Genomic DNA, 17,212 nt, shown 5'->3' with positions numbered 1-17,212 from the left:
TCGCCTTGTGGAGGATTGGTGTGTTATGAAAATGGAAACTGATCCTGGGATATATGAGTGACTTACATTGGCATAACAACCATTTAGTTTCTCCTTGAGCAATGCCTTTCTCTGATTCATCAGCAATTGGCTACGGGGGGTACATCTCTGTGTCATCTGGATGTTGTCATATGGCCAGAGGAAAAAGAGTCACCTTTGCGTCCTGGGCCTTCATAGTGAACCAGGATTACAAGTTCTCCAGCCATTCCACGTACATTGGGAACAGGCATCTTCTAGGGAGCTGTTTTAAATCATATGTGATTAAAGAGCTGCAATAGATGACCATCCTTTGAATGTGTCATATGCTCACCTCTACTTCATATGCTCATCTCTACTTCAGTTAAATTAGCACATGGTGACTGAGGCCTCCTAAGATTGCCATGTTGAAGTTATATAGCACTAATGGAATGAAAATAGCACCATCCTACTGTGGATTTTAGAAAATAACTTCTTAATGAGGGAAAATTGGTTGGTCTCTACCTTCCCCTTTAATCCCTATTTCCTTATTGTTTTGATGGAGAGGAGAATATACTTCATGGATTTAAATTCCAAAAGTATCTAGATTTATATAGAAGTGCAGAGTTAAAAAAAATCTGTCTCAGCTGTAGTTCACAGTAATCTCCTTTATGCCACAAGTGGGTGAGGAGTGGTCCTCCAGATATTGCTGGGATGTAAAATTCCTATTAACCTCACCCAGCACATCCAATGACAAGGGATGGTTGGAGCTGCAGTCCAGCAACATTTGAAAGTTCCTCAGCTCCACATCACCAACGTTCTAATTGCAGGGAAGCAACCTAGCAAATATAAAAACTATGGAAAGTGATGCAGTTTCTGTTTTGGAGGTGGTGGGCATTGTAGAAGTAGCCACAATAATTATCTAATGGTCCAGGTGGCTAAGAAAATCCCTATGCAATATGTGAAGAATGGGGTGGGGGTGGGGAGAGAAAATACAATAACTGATGAAAAATGAAGTCTTAGTACTAAGCAAACTAACAAATACCTGATGACACTTAAACAGTGTTTTCTCTTGTGATGAAATCAAAGTAGCAATCAATAACAGACTGAGGTTCCAGTATTCTGGATTTCATCACAATTATACCTGTGATAAGATGGATTTTGCTGACGCATTAGTTATAACTCTGCAGCCCAATTTCTTAGTAAAAATCTGTTTGTTGTGGAGACAATTCCCAGAGGGTTGTCGAAGGCTTTCATGGCTGGGATCACAGGGTTGTTGTGTGTTTTCTGGGCAGTATGGCCATGTTCCACAAGTATTCTCTCCTGACGTTTTGCCCACATCTATGGCAGGCATCCTCAGAGGTTGTGAGGTATATGGAGAAACTAAGAAAGAAAGGTTTATATATCTGTGGAAGATCCTGGGTGGGGTAAAGAACTCTTGTCTTGACCAGTGTGAATGTTGTAATTAATCACCTCAATTAGCATTAAATGGCCTTCCCAGCTTTACCTCCTGGCCTGGGGGAATCCTTTGTTCAGGGTCATTAACTGTCCCTGATTGATTCATGTCTGGAATTCTTCAGTTTTTAGAGTGTTGCTCGTTATTTACTGTTCTGATTTTGGAGTTTTTTTTTAATACTGGTAGCCAGATTTTGTTCATTTTAATGGTTTCCTCCTTTCTGTTGAAATTGTCCACATGCTTGTGGATTTCAATGGCTTCTCTGTGTAGAAAAAGAGTTCTTTTCCCCACCCAGGATCATCCACAGATATATAAACCTTCCTTGTTTAGGTTCTCCATATACCTCACAACCTCTGAGGATGCCTGCAAAATGTAAGGAGAGAATACTTCTGGAATATGGCCATACTGCCCGGAAAACTCACAACAACCCACAATTCCCAGACTTCCTCAGAAAGAATGGCAACTGGCTAGGGGATTCTGGCCATTATCATATAAAAAGGTAATGACTTAGAACCCTGGAAAATGGTGTCTCCTTGCATTGCCTGGACATCAGTTGTCTCCTTACCTTCTCTTTCATCCTTGCAGCATGGTATTGGTAGGCAGAGACACCCACTCTTCCCTGAAGTTAATAGGTCAAATTGCTAGGAAAGTTCTCCATAACTTCCCCAGGCCATGCTGTCCTAACTCACAACACAGCAACTGGGCAACCTTCCCTGTCTTCGACACAGAAGACGTAAAGGAAAGGTGCATCACAATGGCCTTGGGCACTTCATTGCCTGCCCACATACAACAAAATGTGTAAGTATCAGCTGAGATACTTGAAGGATCAGCAAAGAGATAATTAAACATTCCTTAAGCAGTGAAATGAGTCCCTGACTACACAGAAAGACCAATAGTAATACTTCTTTGTCAGGCAGAGAGAACATCCAGTAGCCAAATGTGAGTTTTGAACCCTAGGTGAAAACTGAGCAAAAAAATTCAAAACGTCTTAGGAAAGAGAGATGGTATTATATGGGTCTGTTTGCTAAATATGAAGATGTTTAGAAAAGAGGGAAGACTTGTGCACATGATCCTGAATTGAGCTTAGAAAAGTTTCTTTATTGGACCATAATTCCCATAGTTCTTTAGCACACGGATGTGCCCAGTTGGTGAATTCTGGGCAGCAGTGTTAAAAAGTTTCTTTACTGGGCATTAATTCCCATAGTTCTTTAGCCCACAGATGTGCCCAGTTGGTGGATTCTGGGCAGCAGTGCCAAAAAAGGAACGCTCCCAAGTTCTAATATTACTTCTATCTGAGGTCTAATGCCACAGGGAAGAAATAGCAAAAATTGAGTATTTAGCAAAGACAACACAAGAAAAAAGTTTTTTTTTAAATTCTCCCCGAGATCTACATCCCCACCATGCACACCAATAAGCAGCAAGATAATGAAATTAGCAGACACCTACTTAATCTCTTCAGGGAAGAATATTTACTTGGGTTAGTCTTGATCGCAGACTCATAGGATGGTGGAAGGTGAGAGAGGTTCTGGAAGGACCTGGAGAAAGAGAGGTCATAGGGCTCGGTGGCAGAGGTGAGGATACTGTTCATCCGGGGCTTTTCTGTAATAAGAGGGAGAAAGAAGACTTCTATCGAAACAAAGCCATAGGAACAAAGGAAAGGCACCTGGCACACAATGGTTTTGTTGTGTCCATGTCTGCCCAATTGTGTAAGATAAATTCAAGCTGCAACCATGAAACCCAAGGCTTTGTTTCTTCTGTGTTTGAGAGTGTTGATCTATCACCTACTGTGTGCTTGCTACTTTGTCAAACTGAGGCTAAGAAAAGACAGCCCTTTCATGGAACAAAAGATGTAAGTGAGCACGTCACAGGATGTTAATTTTCTTCCTTCTGGCCTGGATCTCCTGTGTAGTGAACATGAACAATCCCATTGAGTAGTACTATTCTTTTCTGTACCTCGTATTTACTATGTAATCTGCACAGCATGTCCAGTCCCTATGAATATGGACAGACACCTCTTCTGCTGAGAATTTTTTCATTTGATAAAATAAACAAACCAGTTTTCCTTCACTAACTTCTGCTCTACTGGGGACATCATTACTGGTCAATTCTATGTCATCTTGGACAAATGAACCAGACTTCAGACTTCAAATGAAAACCTGTATCACAGACGTTTTTAGCTCAGTTTTATTTTTGTAGCCTACATATAGTCAATAATCCAGCTTGCAGTTCTGAAGATTTGCTTGAAGGTCATATTGAAGTCCCTGGTCTGGATGTCTCTGGTCCAGGTGAGTGATTCCATAAACCTGGGTGTAATTCCAAAAAGAGGCCCAGTGCTTCTTCTCTCTTCTTCTGCCTACAAATCTTTTATTCCCCACTTCTGAGAAGTGGGAAAAGCCATACCTGCCTCCCTTATTTAAATGCTTAGACAAATGGCCCTTCATTACTCATTTTTGAAAATTCATTATTAAAATATTATTGCTCTTAATTATGGTGATAATGACAATGATTATAACTAAAGAGAGTCCTTCGGTGCTTACACTAGAAATGTGGCATAATTTTCTATGAATGCACACTGTAATTTGTCATCTTAGGATCAGAGTTATTTTTAAATTAGCATGGGTACAGCTTGGTCTGGGCTCTTGGAGAGAAGAGTTGTCCCCAATTTGTCATTGAACACACAGATGCCAATGGCTTGCCATACAACTTATTTAGAAGGAAGTGCCTTTGCTATCAAAGAGACTAATTCCCAGATAAGTGTTTCTGTGTGTACACTTCTTTACTTCTTTATTAAACTTCTAAACTACCTGCTATTCAAAATTCTATGGACAGTGTGCAATTTATTACAATATAGAACAATAAAGTTTGATGTCGTGGTTTGACCATTGAACTACATCTCTGGAGACCAGGGTTCGATTCCCCATTTCATCATAGAAACCCATTAAGGTAACCTTGAATGAGTTGCATATTCTCAGGTTTGGAAAAACTGTAATAAATTCATTTTGGTGTTGCCATAATTTGGAGATGACCTGAAGGCATACAACAGCAAAGAAACAGGATAGAAATCCAAGATAAAAACAGCAATGGGGACTAAATCAATACATATTATCCGGCATATAAAACTAAATTGAAATCAGGAGCAGAAAAAAAGTGTAAGAGTATAGATAACATGTGTGTGCACACCCACACGTTTTTTGAAATTCTTGGCTAAAAAGGTCCTCTTGAACATGGATAATATACAGGCTACATCTGAAAACACTGAACTGTACTGTATATGATCTTGACTACTGACACAAGTTCTAACTAGGAACTTGTATATCTCCACACTGTTGAGAAAACTGATCATAGTTTTTTTTTTGAAACAACCATGCTGATGCTGATGCGTCTGTGTTTAACTCATGGTAGAGCAGTGGTTCTCAACCTGTGGCTCCCCAGATGTTTTGGCCTTCAACTCCCAGAAATCCTAACAGCTGGTAAACTAGCTGTAGGGCAAAACACCTGGGGACCCACAGGTTGAGAACCACTGCTGTAGGAGGTAGCAGAGCAAATTGGAAGCTCTCTAGATCTAGCCCAGGAATTCCTGCTATCCATCCTCTATGCACAGATTTTAAACAAGATGGCCAGTACAGAGCAATCTTTTGAGAGCCCACAGCACAAGGACAAGGCACACAATTTGAACACAGAAATCCTAACTACCTACCCTGTTTCCTTGAAAATAAGACAGTGTCTTATATTAATTTTTGCTCCCAAAGATGTGCTAGGGATGTCTTATTTTTCCACAAAAAAAAAATCACATTTATGGTTGAATTTTTAAAAATGAACAAATTTTTAAAAAATTTGAACTACTGTACAGTAGTTGTCATCACAAACCAGCATAACCAAACTGTAAATCCTTTCAAGAATTTCTATATTATATTTTATTGCTATACTGTTTTTAAATTACTGATTTAAATTTCTGTTCATATGTAAATTTATGTTGTTGTTGGGCTTGTCCCTGTGTAAGCTGCCCTGAGTCCCTTCTGGGAGATGGAGGTGGGATACAAGAATAAAGTTATTATAATATCATTATTTCTTGTTACTACCTTTATTTCCATGTACAACAATCTATGGTATGTACATTTACCGATCCTGCATGCTTCCAAAAAAACTTTACTAGGTCTTACTTTCGGGGGAGGCCTTATATTTAGCAATTCAACAAAACTTCTACTAGGTCCTATTTTCTGGGGATGTCTTATTTTCAGGGAAACAGGGTAAAAGAGATCCCAGTCAATTCTCAGACTCTGGAGAACACTATTATTAGGCACATTCTCCTGAGCTGATGTAAGACTACAGTTGCTCATTGAAAGCATATGCAGTTAGCATGGGAATACAAATCTGAGACTCTGGTAGATTCAGCACAGACAGGTATTCTTACTTAAAACATCTGAGAGAATTCATACAGAGCAGTAGTGGGAAAAAACATATTCCTGCAGCCCTTTGACTTCTTCAACAGAGCAAGATTTAAGCATTTGTGAAGCAGATGCAAAAGGTTTTGATCCTGAGGTAGGTTGAGAGGGAGAGAAAGGACATGGCATGACAGACAGATGGATAGACGGACAGACAGGATCAAGGACACCCAGGGAGCTTTATAGGCTTGAGTGGTGATTTCAGCCTAGTTCACCCGAGTTCTTGCTCTTGAACCACTACACCACATTGACTGCCTCTTTATCATCCTGAGCCAGGTCACTTTTGACACAACATTCAGGGTGGAAGGCAGAAACTGGGAGGAAGAGAAGCCCCACAGGCCCTGCTAAGCCAGCTGATCTCAGCAGGCTGCAGAGTTTGTTTGGTATTGAAATCACATCCCATTGCTGCAAATCAGATCAAATGCCTGAAGCTGGAGTTTAAAATTGTCTTTCATCCACCCAAGCCAGAGGAGAAAGGCCTGTCAAATTATAACATTTAAATCACACCCAGGTCCTCAGTTATTAAAATAGGCAGAGATAATATTAAAATAGTAGCGGCATCTACTGTGAGCAAATCTTCAAATGATGGGGAAACAAAAGGGATATGAGGGTGACTTCAGGTATGTGTCTATTGTAGAGGAACTAAATGCATATTTTACAGGCCCTCTCTTCCTATATTTCTTGGATATTGTGTCCTGTAAACCTAAGTGTATCTTTTTCATTATCTCCATTTGGGCAAGCGTATGTCAGCAATCTCTTGACTTTTATTTTTAAATAGTGGCATATGCTTCTCTCTTTTGAGCAACACCATATTGTTGTCTGAACTAGACCTGGGAGTTGCTAGATCAAGGGATTTGCCAGTATTGTCTGGCTCTCTTCCATACTTGTCTAGAAGCAGATTGTTAGGTCCTAATGCTTACTGGCCAGAATTCCTGTAGGGACGTATATATACAAAAGTCACTATTTCACAAAAGACATAATCCATTGATAGCAGTGTAGGCACAGATATCATGCTCACAGGTGCCCTGTTTTTGCCAGTTGTGCATTGTGGTTGTGCATCCTATACTTTCCATTATAGACGAGCACCCTACATTTTCCATTGTTGTTGTGCATTGGGGTGAGAATCCCGTTGGAGAATTATGAATGCATAAACACCACAGTTATGAATCCCATTTCAATGCCCCTAATTCCTCCTTACTGGGCAGCAACCACTGTGATCAATGAGAGTCTGCTCCACTGTTGAACGGAAAGCAGCTAGCAAACATTGTCACCCTCTCCCATGATCAATCTTCAGTGTGACAGGAGAAAGAGGAAACCTGCTCCGATTTTCCCTGCTGCCTGAGATCAGTCACATGAGGGACTGGATCTGACAGCTGGGTGCTTCTTGGATGACAAGGAAACAAACCCTGATTGACTGCAGTGATTGCTGCCTAGTAAGTGAGGACTGGAGTCAATTTATGGTCCCTATGTACCCCCTAAATTATTGACTGTGTGGACAACATGGGGCCAAAACAATTGTGAGTGCAGAATTCTACATCTTTGCAAATGTGCAACAGGATTCTGGGCCCTATACTTTGCATTTTGATTGTGAATCCAATGCTTTTCAACATGGTTGTGTTTACCTCACCCTTGCCCTGCTTAGGTTACCTGTCTGGCTCTGGTGATGGGAGTGTGCTCCTCTCCTCTGGCTCCTGGGTCACTGGACAGCTTGTAGGGCTGCTCTGGAGCTACTGCCACAATCACTGTAGCATGCAGCTAGCAGCCCTCAGGCCCACCATTACCATCTTGTTGCTCAAAGAAGAGGACGGGGTGGCAGAGGAGGCAACAGCAGGTGAGTTGGGAACTGGCCTAGGCAAAGCGTGTGGAAGAGTGATCCTCCCTGTGCGTACTCATGAGTAAACCACCCCTCTCCTGCTCTGAATAGGATTGTGGTATTTAGAAAAAAAATTAAAGATTCTGTAATGGTATACATCCCAGGAAGTCACATTGGACTCTTTCTAAAAATGGTGATGCTTGCCACCCAACACTCCACTTGCTCAAAGCTACACCAATCTAGATTTTACACATGTAGCAAAACACCAGAGCAGACCGGATTTTCCTAGAAACTGCAAAGTAAGAAGTGAATTTTGCTGTATTGCCTTAAAGCCTAAGAGAAACCCTTTTTATTCTAAAATACATCATGTGTTTGGGCAGCTACATGGTGAGTACTGTTGCATTTTTGACTTTTGTGGATTTGATTAGACACAGATTAGATTAAATGTATTCTTTAGGAATTTCTGCATCTTCCAGTGTGACAATATGATCAACTTCCTTCAGTCATGCTGGAAAACAAAGACATTTTGAGAGAGATCACCTCTCTAGGAGGCTCAAGGTCCTTTAATACGAGTCTATGATCAGTTTCCAGCACATTCTGACCATGGAGCTGTGCTGGATGATAAAAAATTCCTAGAGATTAATTTTTCAGGTAGAAAAAACAGCAATTTATTCATTTGCATTTTTTTCACTTTTGCTGAACTTCTGCACCCCTGACCCTAGCGAATGTGGAGGGATGACTGTATGGCATTTTTTGTCTGTGTAGATAGGTTACACTCTTGAAACTATGATATACAATTCTGGCTAATATTTCTCAGGAACTTCTCCAAGGACAGTACACAGAAGCAAAACAAGACCATGCCAGTCCAATGGACTGTCAGATTTCCAAATAAGGAACAGAAAATCTAGAAAGCTACAGCAGTTCAGCAGCACTAGCAGTTTGCTGGTTTAAAATCAATCCAGTGCTCATCGCACAAATCATGATGGGAAAAAAACAGCAGAGACTTTGCAGTCCTGAGAAGCTGTTCTTAGTGGCATCAAGGAAGCAGATGTGGCTGCAATGACTGCTATGCTTGCAGGTGAAGTAGTCGCCCACCTCCATCCTTTTTTAAATTTTATCTCCCCTGAATGTTGAAACTTTCCAGTTATGACCCTGGGACCTCACTCCCTAGCAGCTTGTAGCATCTCATATAAGTAAGTGCTTAATGTCCTCATTTTTTTTCAGCCCAGCCCTCTGGGTAAAGGCAGATCTGGGCCAAACTAAAAACACAGAGACAGCCATGCTGTTTTATTATTTAATTGAAGCCAAATTGTGATTTTTTTTTTGTCAAGGATCACATACTCCCTTTGCTATCTGGGGTGGAGGAGATGTTCACAGTAGGCAGGGTCCAGAGGTAGTAAATAATGCATATTCCAATGTAGGATGGGATTCCTCCCCCACAGACCCAATGTGGGAGCTACACCTGGAAATCTTCTGGATCCCATCTGAAAAGTACTAGTCTGGGAAAGGAAATTAGGGCTAAATCTTGTTTTTAGTCCTCATTGACTCATTGGTCCACTGAATCAGTGAAATCATTAACTGGTAGAATATGTCTACTCAAGCTGGGACTTACAGACAAGATTCAGGTCTCAAACACCCTAAGAGCACTTCTGTTGGGATCAAACATTTGTCACTTGCAGCATATATCTTTCAACATTTTCTCTGCAAACCTTACAGTTTTCAACAGTAGGCATAACAATGAAAGGTGTTAAAAGTGTTACCATCCAATGTTTAGAGAAATGGTTTAGACTTTCTAAGCTTACTATTAATGAAATGTGTTACGCCTTACCTGCCAATGTTCTAGTCTCTGGCAGAGGCCCTGCAATTTTTTTTTCTTTACCTCCCACTGTGGTCAACCCACTCTTCCTCCTCCCACTTCCTCGGGGTATGTGTACACCCATGTGTCACCTTGGCTGTTGTGAAAGAAACAAATTGTTCTCACCAGTTGTTTCAACTGATAAGTTTCAAAAGGCTCTCTATCTCTCCCATTACACAAAGGGTAGAGAAACTGTTGTTCATGGCTCACCCAAATCCATTTTTGAGGATCCAAGTGCTAACCAGGACTGACTCTGCTTAGATTCCAAGATCTGACAGAATCTGGAGCCTTTAAGGTATTTAGCCTAAACAGTAATTATAACAAAAATAATTCCTGTAAAATACACAGAGAAATATACACATAAGAGAATAGACAAATGAGCCAAATGTCACAAGAATGTACTAGTTGGGTATGAAGATTACAGAAGATTCCACACCCAAAGCAGGTATCTTGACCCTCAAGTGGGAAGAAAATTCATATTGTACATAGCAGCTGGATGTATTGTTCCTTCCAATGGAAATGTATGGGATCCCCAAGGTTTGCTCTCCAGCTGTATGATGCGCTGAGCCATTTCAGTTTTATCTTTTGGTGCTACTTTAAGTATTGGGCATTAGGTTTGAAAGTGAATTTTCATTTGCAGTTTCACTTCTTCCACATTCCTGATTGACGGCATGGCACAAACAGTAAAAGTCAGTTCTGACTTAATGCAAACCCATTAGATATATGCTAGGTGGTTAAACTGAAAAGAAGGTAATCAACAAGAACTACAACACACACATATGCAGATGCCCTGGCATGCTCTGCTTCTTCCAAAGTCCTATGCATCCTGAAGATGGGATTGTGGGTTTTGCTTGTGATCTGAGGAACAGAAGTATATTTAATACCATAATTACTAGTATAGCTTCAGATAATGTGCTTGCTTCTAAAGCTATCAGGAGTGCAAATGAATGTTGTGGGATGAATCCTGAAACTTCTTTCTCAGAGGTTTAGGGTACAGCTCAAGCCCAGAACCTGGAAAAACAGTATGTTTATTTCAGCTCCACTAGGTTCACATTTGCGTGCCTGTCCCTTCACAGTGCATTATTTAATACGTAAGAGGGCTGACACAACATCACTGAAAAGCACCATGATGGAAAAATCTATCAACCTCTATTTGATAGAGCTTGGAAAGGTTACTATTGAGAGTCAGAATGCCATTGACTAGTCCCATTGAATCAATTGGGCTTGCCTACCTGTAGATTCAACAATCTATAATTGTTTCAATTGGATTACAGTATTTTAATAGCCTAACCAACTGGATTCTAGCCTTGAACTACAGCTTCCAGAATTCCCAACTAACATGACTGGCGCACTTTGGGAACAGTAGTTCAAAAAGCTCTCCTATTAAGTGCTAGTTGATACAAGAATAGATAGAGCCTTACCGTGTTGTATGTCCCACCTTCCCATGATTGGCTGATGGGTACACATGAAAGGCCTTTTTCTACAGCACTACTCAAACTGAACTGCCTCCAAGAAAGAGTCATGCTGCTTCTATTTGTTCTCAGTTTTCAGATTTGTTCTCTTGTTTCTCATGGTCTTCAATTCTTGAAACCATTGGTTGGTTGCTTCCTTGGTGGTTAACTTCTCTGTGGTTAAGTATTTTAATGAGTGTTTTTAGTTTGTTGTTACAAGTTGTTGTTCATGTATTTCACAATTTCATTGTTTTTATCCATTGTACATTGCCTCTGGGATGTAGTGTGGGATGGATAAACAGCTGATACAGAAATGTCTCAAATATATGTGAACATGCATACAACTCAGGTTAGCTTGTTTAATATTATCTTTGGTTTCCAAGGTCTAAAACCTTTCCCAGGTCTACTTCCTGAAAACTTTTAATCGGAGCCATCAGAAATATGATTGTGGACAATCTGCAGGCAAAGCCTGTACTTCTTCTCCATCTGCCATGGTTTGTTTACCACGCAAATCATCTCTTGCCCTTTGCCATTCCATTCCATTCATCAGATGAAGAACACAGGTCCCCCTATTGTTTTATATTTGAGGGATGTCCTTGTCAATTACAGCTCTTCTCATTCCATATTTTGATTCAGAAGGTCTCGAGTGGGATTTTACTCTGCCCCTGATCTGCCTGCAACGCTTTTAAACTTACAGCATTGACACATATGCTTGAAAGGTACTGCTGTTTGGAGTTATCAATAATCCCAGTGCAAATCACTTATCTTTATGAGATGTGGCTGTAATTCCTTTCCGGCGCACTGAAGCGGAGGTAATGCTCCCATGCTGACAAAGTCTCTGTTTACAGTATAATACTGAATCAATGGTTCCCGCTGCCTGGTAAGTAGAAGGTGTTGCCAAGTCATGGAGTCAGTCATATTAAATGTGGGCCAGAAGCAAAATTGATCATGGCGAGACATCATTTATGCTACACCAGGACCAGCTCTGCTATGCAAGGGGGAGGGAAGTAGCCTCCTTCAATCTACGTTATGGCAGGGGGAAGAAATTGATCAAGTTGGCTGCATGGTGCAGTGAGACTTCTTAATATTGAATCCAGGCAGGGGATGAGGGGGGCAAGACAGTTCTGTTGCAGACATGCAATGCTCCACTTGGAATCCTTTTTGGACAGCAAAATATAATGGGGCAACATCTTGTTATATGGAGGGAGCACAATTCAGAGTTGAGGTAGCAACTCTATGTTTTATTTTGTTTACAAAGGGAGCCAGACTGGCCCGTAGCCAGGATTTTGATTGGGGGGGGGGGGGGGAGGAGCTGAGTCTGAGTGAGAGAGGATCTACCCTAGCAAACCTTTTGTATCGTTATCCCAATACCCCCATGCATATGGGATATATTGAGCATGGTGATCAGATCATGATATGAATAAGGACGCCACCGTGCCATGTACCAGTAGGGCCTTCTCGCGGACCACCCTGAGAAGGGGGGAGGGAGCTGAAACCTACATGCCTGGAGCCAGATATGTGGTAGGGTGTGAGATTGAAGATCAGGAGTTCCTATACAAAACTCTCCAAGTGGCCATTTTGGCTGTACAAAGGCTTTTGCAAAGGCAAGCCATTAAGACTTTCATTTTATAGATTAAGAGATGAAAAGAAGAAAAAAAAAGCCTCAGTGGTAGCCATTGCAGGTATGTGTGTGTGTATATAAAAACATATATAAAAGCAGCCCATCTTCTTAGATGTGTATGGATTGTGCTGCTGATCTACTGCAGATCAATTGGAGGTCTATGAGCAGATCTTGATCTGTCTTCTTTCTATCCTGCTATATGGCCATTTCTGAGTAGTGCCATGGTTTTGTAACTTTATCTCCTATTCATAATAACAATCTGATTTACAGGTGGGTTATTTTGGTGGGATAGACAGCATCTTGAAGCTATACTCTTATGTCTGTTAGGTATTCATTGCCACTATGAAGTCCCTACTTGGAGACTACATGGAAAAAATGAAAGTTTCCCCCAATTCCTAACTGCTGGGTTGGAAATGGTCTGTTTTCCTGTCACCTGGAAAACAGCCAGCTGTCATTTCCATGACAGCTTGTGTCATGGGAATTACAACTTTTGGTGTGAGGGGAATTGCAAGCAATCTCCTATGCAAAGGGGAACTGCTTCTCAAGCGAGAGGAAAAGACTCCTATCGATGGCAGCAGCTCCTGCTTGGTAAATTGCAACTGGTAACATTGTAACTGCAGTGCCTGTGTATATGTTGAAATTTCACCATACACATTAGAAGTTACTAGCATATAGTTGCCTAGGTTTGCATTTTCTGTCTGGCTTTCTTTTCTTCTTTTCTTTCCTTCTTCCCTTACTTTCCGTTACATGCCTTCCCTCCCTCTTCTTTCTTTTCTTTCTCTTTCTGACTTCTTTTTCTATTTTTCCTCCTTTTTCTCCTTCCCTCCTTCCCTTTTCTCCCTTTTTTCACTTTCTTTCGCTCCTTTCCCACATGCCTTTCCCACTTTCCCTTTTCTTCCTTCTTCTGGCCTTTTCTTTGAAGCCACAGCCCTCATTTACACAGTCATATAATGCAGGTTCAGAATGCAGTTTAAGTGCAATGAACTGGCTTATATGGCAGTATAAACTCATACAATCCAGTTCAATGCGCATTATATGAGTCTACACTGCATTATATGGCAGTGCAGATGGGACTAATATGTTTCTGTGTCAAAGCAAGTTGCAGATGCATACACACACACAACTCTTCCAAAATATAAATCTTCATTAAATTGCTTGCTTCTCTATGGGGTGGCTGCCCTAACTGTAGCTTTCAGGGCTGCATTGTAGGATTCATGGTGTGGCGATTTTGTCTACTATTTACTAATCCTTGCTATGTATATATTGCACTCTTGTGGTTGCATCTGAGTGCTGCCTACATACATACTGAGATCTATAGTCCAGTCACTAATCCTTTCTATCTATATACTGCCTTTTTTACTTTTTGGAGAAATCCTAAAATGAGGTCAGTTTTGTAGTTAAAACCCCTCAATTATTTTAGGTTGGGTAATGAAGGGTATGTATGCCATCTCTGATCCAGATTCATCAAGCCATGCAGGAGACTTTGTGGTACAAACAAACAATTACATACAACCTTTATGCTGCCAACCAACCAACCAATTAATATACATACTTTCACTTGAATAGATAGATAGATAGATAGATAGATAGATAGATAGATAGACAGACAGATGTTGGAGAATATTTTAGAGATGAATATGTTCAAGTACTAAAAAAACACAATCTGACACATAATGCAGTGGCCTCACTGATATGTAATGCTAAATGTATGGAGGCTTGGGTAAATGCTCATTTACCTCGCAGCAACTCTGCTCTATTTGTCAAGAATGAATTGTTAATGTTTTTTTTCCCTTGCACCTGGCACTGTGTGGGCAGAGTCACACACCTTTGCCCTGACACAATTCTGAAAATGTGCTGCTGCTTTCTGAGAAGCCAAATGATCTGCCTAAAGAGCCTCCGTATGCTTCCATAAACCTCTGCCCCCTTGGCAGGCAAAATCAACCTAGGGTGACCTAATTATAATTAGGCTAAGAGCAGTTGGGTAGATCAGGCTAAATGCAATCCTGGGCCAATTAATAATCACCTCTTAATCAGAAATTCAAATAAAATTTAGAGCAATCAAACCTGAGCAGCCAGATAACACTACTCCAAGGGGAACAGTCTAGGGAGAGGCTGAGCCCACTTCACGCCCCATTTATGACTGCTACCTTTAACAAAGGTCATTTCTTGCTCCTAATTAGGGTCTCCTTCTGCACAGTTTGAACAACTGTTAGCTATAGTGCCATTGTCATTGCCATTGCCTCTGAGAGAGTCTCAGGCAGTGTAACCTCCCACTATTTCTGCATTTTGGCACATTTAGACTGGTTTCTCTGCAAAAGTCTGTTTGATTTGGGAAACTCTCCCATCAGTAGCAGTACCAGTAGCAGCAGTGCAGTCTCTTGCCTCATTGGTAGCGCCATGGTGGGCATGTGGAATTGTGGCCAGTACCCCAATATTCATGGGTTTTGCATTCATGGATCCAACCAACCAAACTATCCCAAAAATATCCAGGAAAAAAACCTCAAAAGCAAACCTTGATTTTGCCACATGCACTATGCTGATGTGTTGGTTATTGAACAAAACGAAACATTGGGATACTGATAACGAGTAGGGACCTCATTACATGAAAGTCCAGGCAGCATGGTAAATCTGTGGGGCAGCGAGGGAAACAGCACTGCCTCTTTCTCCAGTGCATGGAGTGCACACGGCTTCCAGTGCACACGGCTTCCCTTGTGTTGTCCGCATTCTAATAAATGAGAACACGGGAAGCCTTCCATGTTCTCTGGGCTCTATCCTAGGACGTTTCCAGGATGGGGCCTCGCCAGAAGTATCCCTGCGTCATGTGATGGGCTCTGTTGGGCACTGTCCTGGAAGTGTCCTAGGACAGAACTTAAGACCAATGTGATGAAGTCCTACCTAAGCCATGGGAACTGATGGTCCCCATGTCATTCAGGCAGTCTATCTGTCCTGGGTTTTACTCTGAACTTTAAAAGAGTTAATCAAGGGGATGAAGTTAATTTAGGCATAAGATTCAGCAACTTGGAGAAGTTCTTTAAGTTCAGAAAGACATAAAACATGCATCACCCCACAGACATGGGAGACACCCCCTGCCACTGTGAGCAAATTAGATGCTTATTGGATTGTTTTTCCAAACCCTTAAAAATATTAGGCTGTATAAGAAAAATAAGATGTAATTCTGGATGCATTTCGTTCCTTCCTACATGAATCATAATAAAATCCTTGCAAATAATTTCAAAACAGTGTGGAAGACTCAGACGGGTGTCAGGGGAGGGGGATGACAAGGAAACAAACAAGAGACCAGCTGGAATTGAACAAGAAGAAGCACAGGCCTGTGATTTAAATGCTTGTATCTAAGCCTGTTTGTGTGCAGATATAGAACACTGAGTAGAACTGAAATAAATTCGCCTCCTAAAATCTCCTCCTGTGAATTTCAATTGCAAACTGTTCTCAATACTAATGTTTACTTCATGAATGTTGAATTTTGAGGTCAAACATCAGTGTAAAACAACAACCATATGAAAACCAACAAACCCTGAATTTTGAATTATGAAGAGTCAATAGATTTTGAAATGTTGAGTTTTTGTTTGTTTGCTTGAGCTCTATTGTAATGCAAAGTGGAGTAGGAACTAGAAAGAGCAGATGGTGGGGTAAGAAAAAAGGGAAAATATCAATCAGCCAAAGCAGGAGGGAAAATTGTTTTCCAAGTATGACAAAAAGGATGGAGAAAGAGATAGGACAGGATTTGGAGTTAAGCATACCTTCTAATATTTCACAGAGGAAAACAATGCAATATCAAGTGTGGTCAAAATGGCAAAAATTATATTAATGAGGAAGAAAACACAAGTTGTGGCTGCAGCAGTTTGCATTTGCCTGTATCTAATGGGAAAGGCAACATTCCCCTCGTTTTCTCTTCCCACCACTGAGTTTGGTCATGTGCTAACCTTTGTATTACTGTATTATATACATAGCTGCCTTCATTTTTCCCATTCAACACCAGTAAATACAACAGAACACCCATATCTGGGTTTTCATTTATTCATGTTCAACAAAATATGTTATCTCTAGATATTTTCTAATTCCTCCAGTGTAACTCCATAGTATTCGGGGGTAGAAGTCCTTAATTCCAATAGGGTTCACTATTATACACAGGTCACGTATCCCTGCAAATTATGAGGACGTATTCTCTGTGGATACGATGGTCAGACTGCATATTTATTAGTATTAGCCAGAAAAACTTAAATTAGCCTTTCACAACCTTTGTACTCTGAAGAATCCCTTGAAATAATTTTCAGGTCTAAATAAAAATTACTGCTTAAAAATATTTTTTTCCAACCACGACTTTACAATATCTTAGAATTCCAGGGAACCCTGGTTGAGAAAACATGTCTTAAACCATCCAGAACAACTAGATAAAAAGCTGAAATTAACAAAGGTTCATGGCCTTATAGATGCCATATCTATAGCTATTCCACTTTGTGAATGTTGGGGGTTTTCCATCAGAATGCAAGGATACAAACTTCTTATTTGAGTCATGAATCTGCTTCTCTTGTCCCCCACAAATGCTACTACCCTCATGTCTT

General features: G+C 40.7%; 1 protein-coding gene across 7 annotated transcripts in view; it reads right to left on the bottom strand.

Moving 5' to 3' along the window:
* Positions 1–17,212, bottom strand: part of shisa6 (shisa family member 6) — a 418,823-nt gene that overhangs the window by 24,460 nt on the left and 377,151 nt on the right. For 4 of the 7 annotated variants that reach the window (XM_062974005.1, XM_062974003.1, XM_062974007.1 and 1 more), the window contains one exon: positions 2,897–3,049. The exons of 1 other annotated variant lie outside the window; for it this stretch is intronic. In XM_062974005.1, coding sequence (XP_062830075.1) covers positions 2,897–3,049 — 153 coding nt within the window. The remainder of the gene's footprint in view (positions 1–2,896; positions 3,050–17,212) is intronic. 2 more of the 7 variants (XM_062974006.1, XM_062974008.1) reach the window with 1 other exon arrangement.

Source organism: Anolis carolinensis, chromosome 2 (genome assembly GCF_035594765.1).
Source record: "Anolis carolinensis isolate JA03-04 chromosome 2, rAnoCar3.1.pri, whole genome shotgun sequence".
In the NCBI taxonomy this organism is placed as follows: Eukaryota; Metazoa; Chordata; class Lepidosauria; order Squamata; family Dactyloidae; genus Anolis; species Anolis carolinensis.
The sequence above is the reverse complement of the archived record's forward strand: the minus strand, read 5'-3'. Positions and strand labels throughout refer to the sequence as shown.